Genomic DNA, 15,721 nt, shown 5'->3' with positions numbered 1-15,721 from the left:
ACAGACTGAAACATCACGTGAGCATCGGAGCTCCTGTTCTTTGGGCCTCTAGATAATTATCTGGGCCTTATTAAACCCTTAATTACCCAAACAGCTAATCAGGTTCTTGAATATAAGGACTTTCTCATCCCAGGGTTAGAAGGTAGAGGTCAGTCATCTGCAGGATATCCCTGGGCTCAGCAAGGTAAGGACAGGCCCCATCCGTGGAACTCCCCCCAGACTGTCTTCTCCAGCCCCGTCATTTTACAGATGAGAACAGTGAGGCCCAGAGAGCAGAATGGACTTGCCTGAGATCACACGCAAGTGGGTGGCAAGGTCAGGGCTTGGATCTATGTCCCGACCCCTGCCTGGTGCTCCCCACCTGACAGGAAGCTACTGAACATTGAAATCTTCAGATGCTGCAGGACTTAGGCCAGAAGATCTGAGGGGCCTCCTTGGGTTCCAGCTGAGGCTGAGGGAAGACCATGGAGATCCTGCTTTGCAGGAGCTCAGGGCTGAGCTGGTGTGACAGGGGTAGGGAATGGGGATCTAGGCATTTTCCAGGCAGAGACTTCTGATCGAGGAAGATGTGTGAGCAAAGGATGAGTTGGGGACATCAGAAGACACTCATCTTGGGTGGGATGGATTAAGAATACAGTGAAGTTCAAGCTGTGATCTTTGGGACTCGGGGTGGTTGGGGAAGGCTTCCTGGTGGAGGAGGCAAAGGCTGAAATTAGGACTTGAGGGGTCAGCAGGCTGTGGATGGGTAAGAGCATGGGGAGGGCATTCTAAGAAGGAGGAATAGCCTAGACAAAGGACAAGCAAAGCCAGAAACAAAACCCTGGCATTGACTGTCCCAGAAACACTTACATGACCCTGTAACCCCAGGCTGCTTAGTATAAGAAAAGGGCAAAAAAAAAAAAAATTGTGCAGGAGTAGCCTTAACAGCTGGCAATAGTTCTGGCCTGGGACTGGAGAGACTGAGGTGATGCTGTTTTGGGGCTGGAAGATAGGGCTGGGGCTGGAGGAGACCTTACCAAGCCCCTTCCATCTCTGTCACCCTGACACTGAACTTCTTCACAGGACCTCTGGACATTTTCAAAGAGGTCTGGCCTTGGGCATGCACGAACCCCACACATGCCCATGGTGCATGAATGTGTGTGTTCATAGGGTTTGAGAAAACACTAAGACTGATTGTGTTTAACCCCAGACAGATCTTTAAAAATTGAATGGGATGAGAGAGAAAGAGATCCCCCTTTCATTTAGCAAATATGGATTGTAGGCTTCAATGGTCTCCCTCTTCTCATCCTTCAGGTCTCAGCCTTAAATGTCAGACCACCCCACCTGACATGCCCTAGGTGAGCATGCAGGTGCTCACACAGGTGCACACACACACACACACACACACACACACACACACACTTTATCCCACTCTATTGCCTCTCTAAGATTTAGGAGGAGCAGGACTATCTCTGCCATGTGTACTTTGCGACCCGGTATGCCAGGCACATAGTAGGCACTCAATAAGTGTGAGGTGAATGAATGAATGCAGGTATGGGCTCTGGCCAGGGAGGCGGCCCCAGTAGGTACCCATCTCTGTGGGTCCATAGAGCCCTCAGTGGCCAAGCCTGCTGTTAGCAGGAGCCCAGCTGGAACTCCCCTTCTCTGGGTGACACTGGCCAGGGCAGGCCCTGTGGTCCTTCCTTAATTCTTTTCAGCCACAGCTCAAACCTGCAATAAACACCTGGCCTCCGCTTGGGAGAATTTCAGGTCTTGGTAAGTAGGAGAGACGGATTTCTGGAGTCCAGGGATGGGGTGAGGTTTTTCTGGATACTTGAAGGGCCCGGGGAGGTCCTTATTCTGCTTTCTACTCACTGCCTATGAGACCTTGGGGGTGTGCTTCAGTTTCCCTTCTGGTGTGGCAATCTCAAGGGGCCTTCAGGAGCTGTGAGCTGACATTTCTGGAAGTGAGACTGAGCGAACGAAGGGGTGGATGCCCTTGGCTGTAGTGTCAGCATGGGGGAAGCAGACGTCTCCCCCATTCCCATACTGTCGTGGGAGTTCCCAGTCCCCTGCGCAGCCCCAGCATTGTCTGGCATGGAGCTGCACTTGAACTTATGAAAAACTGCAGCTGAACATCCCACCAACCCCATAATGGAGGCTGGTCAGAATGCATCATGTTTACAGATGGGGAAACTGAGGCTTAGACCTGGAAGTGACCTTCCTGGGGTGCCCTGGAGGCCCTATGGTTAATCTGGACATTCTTTGACCCCCTCAGTAGTGAGGTTTGCTGAACTGGCTGGGGGTCAGAGGCTCCTGGATCCCCAAGAGAACAGGAGGCCTGTTCTCCTCTGGAGCATGGGAGGTCCCCAGGGCAACCAGGGTCTAGGAGGCACTGCACCCAATTCTGGCCCCACAGTACAGGTGGAGTCATGCTGTGGATCCTGTTTCTGGCACTCTGTGGCCTGCTGACCCACACCCGAGCTGACCCCGGGGCATTGCTGCGGCTGGGCATGGACGTCATGAACCACGGTGAGTTGGTGGGCCCGGGTGTGGGGTTGGGGGCAGGTAGCATGTGGTGCCCACTCCTGTTCGCATGGCCTTGAGCATCCCATGATCCTCAAAGTTAGCAGAAATGATACTATTCCTCCAATTTTACAGAGGAGGAACCCGAGGCCCAGAGAAATTGGGGTGACTTATCCAAGGTCCCTCTACAAGCTGGAGACAGAGCTGGAAATCCTGCTTCCCTGGAGCCTCTCCTGGCCCTGACAGTGGGCCTGGTGGCCATAAATGGGCTGTGGGGGAGACAGACAGGAGCCAAATCCCAGCTCTGCTAACAATGTGCTGTGTGACCTCAGGCAAGATGTTACTGCTCTGTGTTACTGTTGGCTCTTCTGTAAATGTAAAATGTAAAGAAATGTCAAATAGGGTGATTTGTCCTTGCCTGGGCAGATCAAATGAAATGTGAGATTAAAATCTCCTGGAGGGACTTGAGTAAAAGTTCTTTGCCACCACCTAGCTCGATGACTGCAAGGGACACGAGGTCACAGACAAGTGTCAAGGGCTGACTCCAGCCTGGTATTTGGCCTCTCTGGGAATCAGCCTATATGGTTGTGCAGGTGTCTCTGGCACGGTGCCACTCGGGGTTGGGGCCTCCAGGCCCCGGCAACCAGCAGAATCTGCATCTTCAATAGCTCTCAGATGAGTTCCCTAGTTGTGCAGCGCTGAGAGTGGCTTGGCCACAGGATAAAGTCCACACTCCAGCTTGGGTTTCAGTCCCCCAGGAAACGCTCCCTGCAGACTGCTCCAGTCTCTGTCTTGTCCCTCCTGCCCTCCAGCCGTGCTGAATTTCTCACTCTTGACTCACCATGTTGCCTTCTTCCCACTTCTCCACTTTTGCATTTTTTGTGCCCTCTGCCTGGAGTAGCCTTCTTTATGTCTTTGCTTCCTGGTGAAAATTCCTATCCCTCCTTCAAGGATCAACTGGAATGGCACCTCCTCCTGGAAGCCTTCCCTAGTTCTTCTCTTCCTGGCCCGAAGCTCTCCTGTGGCTCCTCCAGCTGTCTCTGTATTATGGTTCTTGTCACTTGTTACTGTTATTGCTGGTGACTGTCTCCCTCATGAGGCTGGAGGAAGGCAGGAGCTGGGCATGTCTCCTCTCTGGGTCTCCGGCTCACCCAGCCTGGGGCGGGGGAGTGGTGCGCAATGACTATGGGCACAGAGTACTGCCACATGTGAGAGGCCTGTGCCTGGGATGCCAGAAAGGTTGGCCCAGGACAGGAAAGCCATGGGGAGCCCAGCTAAATATCTCTCTGGGCACTGCCCCACTTCCAGAGGTGCAGAGCGCCATGGATGAGAGCCACATCCTGGAAAAGATGGCAGCTGAGGCAGGCAAGAATCAGCCGGGGATGAAACCCATCAAGGGCATCACCAAGTGAGCAGGAGAGGGGCTTCGGGGGTGGCAGGGCGAATGCTGTACCCAGGACCTAAGATGGCAGGAGGGAGAGCAGGGGCAGGGTTGGGGGCAGGGCCTGGGGTCTCTTCCTTGCTTTGCTATTGGCTTGCTGTGTGACCTCGGGTAAGTCACTGCTCCTGCCTGCACCTCAGTCATCCACTGGAGACAATTCCTGCCTCTTATGAGCAGGGTCATTGGGAAGAGGAAGTTAGGTTGAGAAGTCAAACTCCAACTCCCTGCGTGCAGCAGGGGCTCACTGAATGCATGTGAAACTGAATGAAAAGTTCTCAAATGACAGAGCCAGAAAGGTATCAACCACCACCTAATGATGAGGCAAATTGGTTCCATTGCAAGTTCCCAGTGGGATAGATTAGTAGAGGCTGCCTGGAATGACATGCAGGGGAGGGTGGGCTCTGAGCACTCTGCATTGAACAGACATAGATATAGACTGTGGCCTATTAATAATGTCTGCTGAGAGCTCAGGAATGGGGATGGGGTGGGATTTAGATGTGCCTTATTTTTGTTTTTCTGGATCTCAACTGGTGGTTCTCAACCAGGGGTGACTTTGCCTCCAAGGGACACTCAGCAATGTCTGGAAACATTTTCGGTTATCACAGCTTGCTGGATTGGGTGGGTGGAGGTGAATCTCGTGCCTCTCATGGGTAGAGGCCAGGGATGCTGCTAAGCATCCTGCAAGACATAGGATAGCCCCCACGACAAAGAATTATTCTGTCCAAGATGTCAACAGTGGTACTGTTGACAAACCCTGATCTAAGCAAATCTCCCCATTTGGCAATGGGGAAACTAAGGCCCATAGAGGGGAAGGGCAAAGCCCAAGGTCACACAGCCAAGTGTCCCGACTCACACATGTATTTCTGACAAGTATTTCTGTGTACAAGCTGGTTTGTGTCCAGCCTTTGTGTTTCACAGCGGCCCCACAAGGCAGGCTTATCCCTGTGACATGGGATGGGAAATTTGCCCAAGAGTTCCCAACAAGGTGGTGGAGAAATGGGTTAAGGGCCTGGGTCTCAACAATCTGGTTCTCACTGCTGTGGATCTCTATCCCTTCCCAGTGTGAAAGTGAAGGATGTGCAGCTGCCTGTCATCACATTGAACTTCATCCCTGGGGTGGGCATCTTCCAGTGTGTGTCCACGGGCATGACCATCACTGGCAAGAGGTGAGTATGGCAGAGGAGGCGAGGAAGGGAGGAGGATGACCCTGTCTTACTCTTATGCGCACACTCATCGAGTACCTACTGTGAACCAGCTGGGTGCTGTGTTCTGAGATGGTCCATATTTGGTTCCTCAATTTGGTGGGAACCAGACCTGAGCACAGACGATCACAGACTGGTGATTCACGTAGGACAGAGGAAGCACTAGCAGTGTGTGGGGAATCAGAAAAGGCTTTGGGGAGATAATGAGAACTGAACTGAATAGGGTTTTAAAGGACGTGTAGGAGTTCACCAAAGCAAGAGGGAACAAAAAAGACTGCTTTGGTGCCCTTGGGCAGCTCCCATCCTCTTCTCTGCCTGTGGGGGTGGTGCCTCACCCTTTCCCCTTCCCAGAGCTGCTGAGACCCAGAGCAAAGAGGAGGTAGGGATAGTGGCCACAGTGGCAAAGGTGTCCATGATGCCTACTTGCCCTCCCCTCCAGCTTCATGGGTGGGAACATGGAGATCATCGTGGTTCTGAACATCACAGCCACCAACCGGCTTCTGCAGGATGAGGAAACGGGCCTCCCCATGTTTAAGAGCGAGGGCTGTGAGATCATCCTGGTCAGCGTGAAGACCAACCTGCCTAGCAAGTGAGGGGCTCTGGGTTGGGGGCGGGGTGGGAGCCACCCCTGCCCAGCAGCCCACTTCCTGAGCCACTGTACTTCCTTAGTCACGTCCCCATATGTCCTGAGCCTAACTGCCTGCCATCTGTGTCCTGTCCCCATCTTCTGTGTCCAGCATGCTACCTAAGGTAGTCAACAAGTTCCTGGATAGCACCCTACACAAGGTTCTTCCCAGCATGGTGAGTGCCCAGAGCAAGCCTCTACCCACGTCCATGGGGGTGCTCAGCCCCGGGGCTGGCAAGTGTGTCTTCTTGTGGGTGTGACCCTCACGGACTGGCCATAGCGGAGGAGGATTCTGAGGCTGTGGCTGGCTCAGGAGGAGAAAGTGCCTTGATCATCTAGTGATGTCTGCCATGAGCACCGAAGGAGGACATAGTGGCCTGCACACCACAGCTTGTCCACCTGCCTTGATTACCATTTGCTGGGGAACACGAGTCCCCGCTGATTTTATAGGCTGTGGTCAGGAGCTCTGGGCTCTGCCCCTGACCCTCTGTGTGACTCGTGGGCTCGGTTCCTCTCTAGTCCTTGTCCCTCCAGGGCTCTTGGGTCTCCCCATGGAGCATCATTCAGCTGTGAGGAGTGAGGCCCTCCACCAGGGGCCCCCTCAGCCCAGCACCTTCTCTGCTTCCAGATGTGTCCAGCCATTGACGCGGTCCTGGTGTATGTGAACAAGAAGTGGGCCAACCTGAATGGTGAGTAGCACTAGCCGTGCCTCGCTCCCACATGGAGAACATCAGGATGGCTGAGTTTTGAAGCCCCCGCTCCCCATTTAAGCACCTGCTTCAGGCCCAGCCTTGGGACTGAGGAGATCTAAGGTCACCGTGTCTGTCTATCCCCTGACTTTCCAGATGGGAAGCCTGAGGGACTCTGGGGTTTTTGTCTTAGTCCTCTACCCAGTCTTCTATCCATGATCACCCAGGCTCCAAGGACAGCAGCCATGATGGGCTCACCCACAGACCTTCCACCCTGAATAGTAATCCTGTAGTGATGCCACCTGACTCTTTTCTTTGCCAAAGGGATCTACCGCCTCTGTTATCTCGAGGTTTAGAGTGTTCCCTAGTGGGGTGACAGGAAAGCCCAATGGCTGGGAAAGAAGAAAACTGGCTCATGAGCTCAGCAGTGTGGCCTGGGACATTTTACTCCTCTGAGCCTCAGTCTGCGCATCTGTCAAACAGAGCCGAGAATCCTGATCACACCAGTCTATTGTGGGGACTGAGCTGCAACGCCCCTTAGGAAACTCTCAAGCTCTGTGCCTGCAGAGCAGTTTGGGGGAGTGGGATTCGCAGGCCAGGCACTATTGCCTCCATTCTACAGATGAAATTGTTGAGGCCCAGAGATGCTGAGCAGCTTGCCTTGGATCACACAGAGGGCCAGGGTTCCTGGAACCCCAGCCAGCTCATGTGTCAGATGGCTGGTGGCAGTGTTTAGGACCTGTCCCCAAGTGGCCACCTCTTTGAGTAGAACCTCCTCTTGAACAGCCCCCATGCCCGTGGGTCAGATGGGCAGTGTCAAATATATCCTGATGTCCATACCGACCACCACGGCCAGCTACATCCAAGTGGACTTCAGCGTAAGTGCCAAGGGGGCCACTGGGGAACTGGGGTCTCACCAGCCTTCTTCTGCCAAGGAAGTGGCTGGACTGTGGTGTGGAGGTGGGGGAGGTCCTTCAGGCCCTGGCAGACCGGGCCCACCATGAGAGTGTTCCCTGACACCAAAGCCTTCTCCCACTGTCTGCTCTCAACATGAATCCTGAGTTCTGAGCTGACTTCCAGGACCTCTGACCCCACACTCACACCTTCTCTAAGGTGTGCTTCTCCCAATGAGTGGTCACCAGTTGTACAGATGGGAACACTGGGGCCCAGGGGACGCAGGACTTGGCTAGGGTCTCACTGTGAGTTGGTTGCAGAATTGGGTCCTCAGCCAGGTCTCCAGAACTCCAGGTCACTAGGTGAGATGCCTCTTCCAGGAATGGGCAGAAAATTCCCACAATACCATCTCCCTGTGAAGTCTTCTTCCAGTGTGGTTGGTCTTCCCCCACGTTGTTTGCCATTTACCTCCTTCTGAGAATAAACAGAAAACACCTCTTTGTAATGAGCACTCTAACTCAACAGTCAGATTAACTGGGGTTACTTAAACAATCCCATGAGCAACCACCCATGGCATAGTAACTGATTCTCTTATCCTCATGGGCTTCAGTTACCCCTCTGTACACTGAGAGGATAGCCTGCTCTTGGCTCTACCATCTAGTGACTTGCTGACCTGGGGGCTGGTTTGAGTGCCACTTAATTTGGAGGACAGAGTCTTGCCCCCAGCCACAGTCCTTCATGGCCAAGGCTGAGCATCTCTTTCCCTGTTCCCTCCCACAGCCTGTGGTGCAGCAGCAAGAGGGTAACACCATTCAGCTTGCTGATGACGGGGAGGTCTTTGAGTTCCCCGAGGACTATGCTGAAGGTTCCTCACAGCTGCTGCTTTCGGCCACCTTCCTCACCGCAGAGCTGGCCCTTCTGCAGAAGTCTTTGGATGTTTATGTCCAGGATACGAAGGTGAGCTGCCCTGTAATTAAAGTCCCTGACTGGTGGATCTGTTCTGAGAATTATCCTGGGGTTCTGGGCAGCGCCAAGACTCAGAGATCCAGGACTTATTTGGGTTTCTATCATCAGGTTGCCCCAACACCCACCATCTCTCTGCCCATGTAACCACCATCTACTCATTCATCCATCCAACTGTCCATGCAAGCAGATATTTATCCATCAGCCTACAACTCTCATGCACTGGCCATCAATCCATCTTCTTTTTACCCAGTCATCAGTCACTCATCCATTCATCTCGCTATCATGTATTCATGCCCTAGACTCTATCCTTCCCCCTAGCATCCATCCACCCTTAATATCATCCACATCTAGAACAGGATCTGATTCTACTGAATAAGTAAGTCTGTACATCTGTCCTTAACTACCTACTCATCTACCCAGTCAACTCTCCATTATCCTTCCTCCTACTCCTCTATCCATTCATCCATCCTTCCATCCATTATCACTGATCCATCCATTCATCCTCCCATTCATGCACCCACCATCCATCCATGTACTTTTTGATCCATCCTTCCACCTATCAATCCATTCTTTATACACTTTCCCATCCATTTATCAGACCATTCCACATCTTTTCACCCACTCATCTTCCCATCCATCATTCCTTTGATACCTCCACCCATCTGTCCACCTGCCCATCTATTACTTGTTCTCCTACGTATGTGCTCATCCAACCATTCATACATCCACTCAGCACTCATTTGTTGATCCATTTCTCCATTCATCTATTCACTCCCAAATCCATCTGCCCACACTCCTCTCATACATCACATTCATCCATTCTCCCATCTGTCTGCCACTTTTTCATCCAACATTTCCTCAGCATCTGACTTTGTCCTAAGAGCCATGGACATTGGGATGTGTAAGCCATAGTCCGGTCTACCCAGGAGTTCCTTATCTACTTAATCACAGAGTGATAATATGATGATGGAGGGAACCTCAGAGTGCTTACCTTATAGAGTCAGAGGAGGTGTCTGTTAGAATGGGTGGGGGAAGGCTTCAGAAATCCTAATCTTGCTTTTATTTTACAGATTGGTCAGCTGCCCCCACAAACCACAAAGACACTGGCTGCCTTCATCCCTAAAGTGAGTGCCCTGACTCCCTATGATCACCACACCTCCCCTGCCCTATTCTCCTGTTGAAGGGACAAGGGATTTGAAAGGCAGCTTCAAGGCCACATTTCCCTTGTCTGGTGTGAAATCATCCTGACTTCTCCATAAAGTACTCTTTGGGTCCAGCATAGAAACAGTTCAGCTTTTGTGAGTTGTACTTTCTGTGTCTGATAAGAGCCAGACTGCTTGTTTTGCCTCTTTTATTTCCTGATAGACACATCCCAGCGCTTGCAGGTCATGTTTCCTGTGTCCAAGGTAGCAATCACCTATTTCATGATGGACTCCTGGTTTCAACAGACACCTCTCGTCTGAGGGTGGGCCTTGAGGAGAGTGTCCTGGTTTCTGTAGGTAGCTAAAGCCTATCCCAAGCCAAAGCCGTTGATGACTCAGATCAGGATAAACAAGCCCCCCAAGGTCACCATGAAGACAGGCAACAGCCATCTGCACCTCCATGGCACCCTGGAGATGTTTGCTGCTCGGCGGCGGGGCAAGGCCTCTGTATCCCTCTTTCTCCTGGAAACTGTGAGTAGAATCTGTTTCCCATTTAGGCCCCACCTTCTGGATATTCAAAGCTGGAATGTAGGATTTTAGTTGATAGCCAAGTAATGGATTAAAAGATCCTTAATTAATCCCAATTATGTGATCCTGATCCTGGGAGCTGTCACCTGATGTCTGATCCTTGGCTCTGCCACCTAACCTTTGAATGGCTAGAAAGATCAACAAACTGAGAGTCAATAGTTGAATCCTTTCTTTCTCTCTCCTCTCTCCCTCCCTTTCTTCTTCTTCCTCCCTTCTCTTCCCCCTTTCCTCCCTCCAACATTCATTAGCATCTACAAAGACTGAGAAGAGTTCACCCAGGGCAATATGGGAACCTAGAAAGATCCCAAATCTAGATGAGGAAATCACAGAGGACTTCCCAGAGCAGGAGTTGCCTGAGCTATGTTTTGAAGGTTGAACAGCAGCTGGCCAGGGAAAGGGTTGATGCTGGGGAGGCTGCTAATGGAAGACACTCCAGGTAGAGATCACAGGATGTACAAAGGCTGGAGCAGTAACATGGCGTGCACAAGGACCAGTAGTGTGCCAGATATTTTTGAGATTCCTGTCCTGGGGCAGGTACAGAGAAGATGGGGAGCCTGGGCTCGGGGCACGAGGAGACTACTGGACTCCGTTCTTGAAGGTGGGCTGGGCAGAGAGGAGGACCACTGCTTTGCCATGACATGGTGCTGGGAAGGTAGTAGAGCCCCTGGTTTTACCAGCCCTTATCCCACTGCCTTCTTTCTGCTCTTGCCCCATCCACCTCCTGCCAGCACTTCAACCTGAAAATCCAGTACTCAGTTCATGAGAACCGGCTGCAGATGGTCACCTCTCTGGACAGGTAGGAGTCTGCTGCCCATCCTGGTGCGTCTGTTCCCCTGCATGGGCATCACCAACAGCACTTGGTTTTCTGCTCTAGGTTCTTCCTGGCACCGGTTCCAGAACCATTCGGGTTCATCCAGCATGGTCCACACTGCCAGGCTGCTCTGGCCATATGCCTTTTCTAGAATCCCCAGTAGCTCTCCCTCATCTGCACGATCTTTTCTCAAATCTTAGCTTGGCACTCAAGGCCCTTATCAAACTCTCCCACCTCTGCTCCCCCTCTTCCACTAGGCTCTTGTACAGTGAGTCTGATCATGGGTCCCTATCTCCTCTTCCACTGATAGAGTTTTGCCTGTGTCATCCAAATGCCACCTGCCACTAAGCACCCCCCTCAAATGCCACCTCCTCCTGGAAGCCTGCCCTTCTACTAATAACAGCTAGCATTTATAGAGCTGTCTATATGTGAGGCACTGGCTCCATACATTATATTCATTATCCTACTTCAACATCATGCTTTCACATCCAGTTACTCATTACTTTTTATATTTGTCTTAATCTTTGAGCTGACTTGTCTCAGTCTAGGATTCTTTTAGCACGAGAGACAATTTCAACTTAACTCGGAATTCCCCAAAAGGGAATCTTTGGGCTCACATAACTGAAAACTCTAGGGGTATATCTTAATTTCAGACATGGCTGGGTCTTAGGTGCACAAAGTCCTCAGGATATCCCTCCTCTCTTGGTATTTGCTGTCCAGTTTGTTGGCTAAATTCTCTTGCCAGGTGGTGGCAAAGGGACCCCAACACCAAGAGAGGCCTCTTGTCCAATAGTTCTCACTGTTATGAAGGCTCTTCTCAATGGTTTAGCAGGGATCACATGATCCCTAAACTAATCACTGACTCCAGAGATGGAATGCTCTGATTGACCAGGCCTGGGGCTCTGCATGTCTTGGCATGAGAGTGGAAATGGGGAGATCTGCTACTGGTATAGAGAACAGAATTTGAGACGATAAAGTTGCCAGATGACCATCACATTGCCTGTTGTGATGCCATCATGTATCAGTGCTTACTGGAGGCTGTGCAGGGGAGGGGGGTAGTTACATGAAGAGTCCTAATCCTGTGTCCTGCAAGGATATGAGGCTGACTCGTTGGGCAGCAAACCTCTGCATACCTGGCCTTGGCCAAGAGCACAGATATGGCTGGGGGTCTCAGAGGGAAGAGTCAAGAACAATGAGAAAAGGAAACGTTTTGAGCTGTAGGAAACAAAATGGGCTGTGATGAAAGATGATGAGTGTCTGTCATAAGAAGCATCCAAGCAGGGGTTTATGAGCACCTGGTCTGAAGGCCATACTGGAACTTCTGCACCAGGGAGGGGTTGTAGGTGTTTGAGATCCCCTTTATCCAGGGCCATGAGTGTGGCTTTGACTGTCCTGCCCTCTCTTTGTCCCCCCACAACCCCATGCAGATTACTGAGCCTATCGCGGAAGTCCTCATCGATTGGTGCTTTCAATGTAAGTATCTCAAGTGCTTCTTTTCTGGTCTGGTTTGAGGGCATGACTGTGCCTATTCTTACTTGCCACTGCAGGTGTGAGCCCTGAAAAGGAGATCAAGTAAATAAAGCAGCTCACTGTAGGACTTGGGGCAGCTGATTTGCTGTGTTACTCTGGGAAATTCATTTAGCCTCTCTAAGTTCATCTTCTTCTCTGGATAGACTCTGGACATCTCCCTGGATTTATTTTATTTTATTTTATTTTATTTTATTTTATTTTATTTTATTTTATTTTATTTTATTTTATTATTTTATTTTATTTTATTTTATTTTATTTATTTTTCCTGGATTGATTTTAATAACACTGTAATGCATAGTAGCAGCCTGGACTGGCTTGGTTGGCCCAGCTATCATTTTTATTAGTCTCTGTAGCCTCAGGACCCAAGACAGAGCCTGACCAGTAGGCACCGAGAATAATAATAACAACAATAGCACTTCCTGGGCACTTCCGCTGTGCTTATGTAAACTTGCTGAATCCTTCTGCATAGGTACTATTATATTCCACTTTCACGGATGGGAAAACTGAGGTACAGAGAAGTAGTGAATGAATGACTGATTGTAACTGCTGAGTTTTCTGCAGGAGCAAAATGGGGTCCATAGGTCACCCACTGTGTCCCAAATTCCTCCGTGCCTGCACCATGACCCAAGGCCCATATGTCACTCAGTAGGGACTAAGTGGAGATGTAGGTCATCAGCCTACAGTCAGACAGGGTCCGGTGCAGTTTTGATGCTAGGTGGACAATCTGATGTCTCTATATTCATTCCTGTGGTCTCCAGACCCAGCTGAAGTGAGGGCTGCAAAAATCTGTTGAATTGAATTGAACAATGGGATGTGGGTATGCTCGCCTTCCCTCTTACCCCCAGGAGAAGAAACTGACTGACTTCATTACTGACTATCTCCGGGAAGCGTACGTCCCAGTCGTCAACGGTGAGGGCTCAAGTAGGCTTTGATTTTGTTGGTGGCAAGAAGCGCTGCAAACGGGAGGGGATGCCACCTGGGTGGTCTCAAAGCCCCTTCATTGATCCCAGATACAGGAGGAGAAGAGGGAGTGGGTGGTAATTGCTGGGTCTTTGATGTTGTCTCAATGTCACCTGCTTGGGGCCAAAGGCCCCTCCCACAGTTTGGGACACTTGGCTTTTTTTTTTTCCCTTTTATTTATTTATTCATGAGAGACAAACACAGAGAGGCAGAGATACAGGCAGAGGGAAAAGCAGGCTCCTCGAGGAGAGCTCAATGTGGGACTCGATCCCAGGACCCCAGGATCACGACCTGAGCCGAAGGCAGCTGCTCAACCACTGAGCCACCCACGCGTCCAGAATCCTGGGCTCTTGACTCCATACCATGAGTCAGATCTTGGTCCAGACCTGGAATGTGAATACGTGGAGATCGGGCTCCTGTTCTCTATGCCTGGGCGGCTGGCAGATGTCATGAATGAATCCCTGTGCTCTTTCCCCGCTGCTCTGTTCTGGGTGACCAAGGAGTGGCTTAAAGGAGTAATCAGTCAACTGCAGAGCAGCCACCTAAAATGACTCTGTGCTTCTCAGATGTGCTCCAAGTCGGGTTCCCACTTCCGGACTTTCTGGACATGGATTACAACCTGGCAGAGCTGGACCTAGTGGAGGTGAGGAAAGGAGCCAAGGAAAGGAGTCAGTCAGTACTTTTGGCCAATGAGTGATGAGCGAGAGCCTGCCTCTCACAGCCTAGAGGGAGGAGCCTTGAGAAGGGCAGGGGCCATCGCAGGATCCTGCCACTCCCTTGAGCAAGACCCTGCCCCTCAGAACCTGGGCCTCCTTTGGCCAGGGGCTCCCCAGGTGGAAACCTGAATTCGGCTACTTTCCTTTTCTGGCACCCAGGGCAAATAACATGACCTTTATCTGTTGCTTAAAATAGGGATGTTAATATGGGTGTATCCACCTCAGAGAGCTATTGAGATAATTTACCTAAAGTCATACAGTAAGTGTGTAATGAATATTAGCTTTACGTCGCATGCCACGTATTGTGCTGGGAGTGTTAAATGTACATTTTTCTCGTTTGATCTCTCCACTCTGGGAGGTAGGGATGCTGTCCCTACCTGACCGTCGAGAAAACTGACTTTAGAGACATGAAGGGCCACACGCAGGTCTAGTTTATCCTCTGCTCCTACACACCACCCTGGCTTCCATTTCCCGGCCACTGACCTGAGCCATCACTTCCTGTGTGGAGGGTAGCCCCTGCCCATAGTCCCTCACCCCACCTGGCCCTTTGTTTCCTTCCAGAATGCTCTGGTCCTGAAGTTGAAGCTGAACTGACAAGGGCAGGATTTGTCTGCCAGCTGCCCACACACCACCACTCAGCTGCGCCCTCTGGAGGAGCCTCATCTGGAGCCTGTGGGCCCGGCCCCCTACGGCCAGTGGCCTCCTCCTTTGATAAGGAGTGAGCAGGACAGGCCTGGGCTGGGCCTTGGCAATAAACAGGAGAAAGATCTTCATGAACATCTGATGGTTCGATCTCTTTATTTGTAGTAAACTGACATCTGCTTCAAACTTGCCCTTCAGTGAATTTTGGGGTATCAGACCAGCTTGGGGTCTGAAGGATGCTGGTCACAGCCTGGGGGGCAGGCATGGGCATATATGAAGTGCTTGCTGAATGCCATGCTCTGGGCTTTACTTGTACCATCTCATTTCGTCCACTGAATCACTCACGCAACCATGACCGTTCCCACTTTACAGATGAGGAAGTAGAGGCGCAGGGCTAACTCCCTTCACCAGGTCACACAGCTAGCAAGTGGCGGAGCTCCTCTCAGCCCATCTCAGCTGCTTGCCCCACATCTTGTGTTAGGATGGCCTGTACACAGGGAGCCTGCAGAAGCCCAGTGTGTTTCCTGGAACTCTCCTGAGTCAGCCAGTCCAGTCCTCACAACACTTGAGGAAATGTGAGGACTGTACCCATTTCATGGATGAGGAGCTGAGGCTCAGAGAAGTAGAACATCTGGCCCAAGGCTACCTGGCAAGTTAGGGGACAGGGCTGGCATTGGAATTTGGGCTCTTGGGCCAGTCTGCCTGGATTCAAATCCTGGCTTTACCCCCTCAGTACTATGTGCCCTGGGCAAGTCCCTTCGCTTCTCTGTTTTCTCACCTGTAAAACGGGAATGATGACAGTACCGACTTCTGTGGCGTTGTCCTAGGGTTTTAATAAATAAAACGATAAAAAGTGCTCATTAGCGCAGTGCCTGGCACACAGTAAGTGCTCAATAAATGTTAGTCTTGATGAGTTTTTGAAGCTGAGAGAAATGTGAACAAGTGTGTGTGGTCGAAGTTGGGGAGAGGGTGCTAATTGTGCATGACCAAGTGCAAGCTCATGTGTCTGT

At 51.1% G+C, this 15,721-nt stretch overlaps 1 protein-coding gene across 1 annotated transcript; it reads left to right on the top strand.

The window, feature by feature from the left end:
* Nucleotides 1–2,411: 2,411 nt before the first annotated feature.
* On the top strand, nt 2,412–14,746 carry BPIFB6 (BPI fold containing family B member 6). The gene is made up of 15 exons (XM_026009651.2): nt 2,412–2,511; nt 3,814–3,913; nt 5,008–5,112; nt 5,588–5,737; nt 5,886–5,949; nt 6,402–6,462; nt 7,249–7,340; nt 8,137–8,313; nt 9,393–9,446; nt 9,822–9,995; nt 10,781–10,848; nt 12,291–12,336; nt 13,239–13,302; nt 13,920–13,996; nt 14,631–14,746. The coding sequence occupies exons 1-15, from the start codon at nt 2,412–2,414 to the stop codon at nt 14,661–14,663; spliced, it is 1,365 nt and encodes a 454-aa protein (XP_025865436.2). The 3' UTR covers nt 14,664–14,746.
* Nucleotides 14,747–15,721: the final 975 nt, after the last annotated feature.

This window comes from Vulpes vulpes, chromosome 14, assembly GCF_048418805.1.
Source record: "Vulpes vulpes isolate BD-2025 chromosome 14, VulVul3, whole genome shotgun sequence".
In the NCBI taxonomy this organism is placed as follows: Eukaryota; Metazoa; Chordata; class Mammalia; order Carnivora; family Canidae; genus Vulpes; species Vulpes vulpes.
This window is presented reverse-complemented; position numbering and strand designations above follow the sequence as displayed.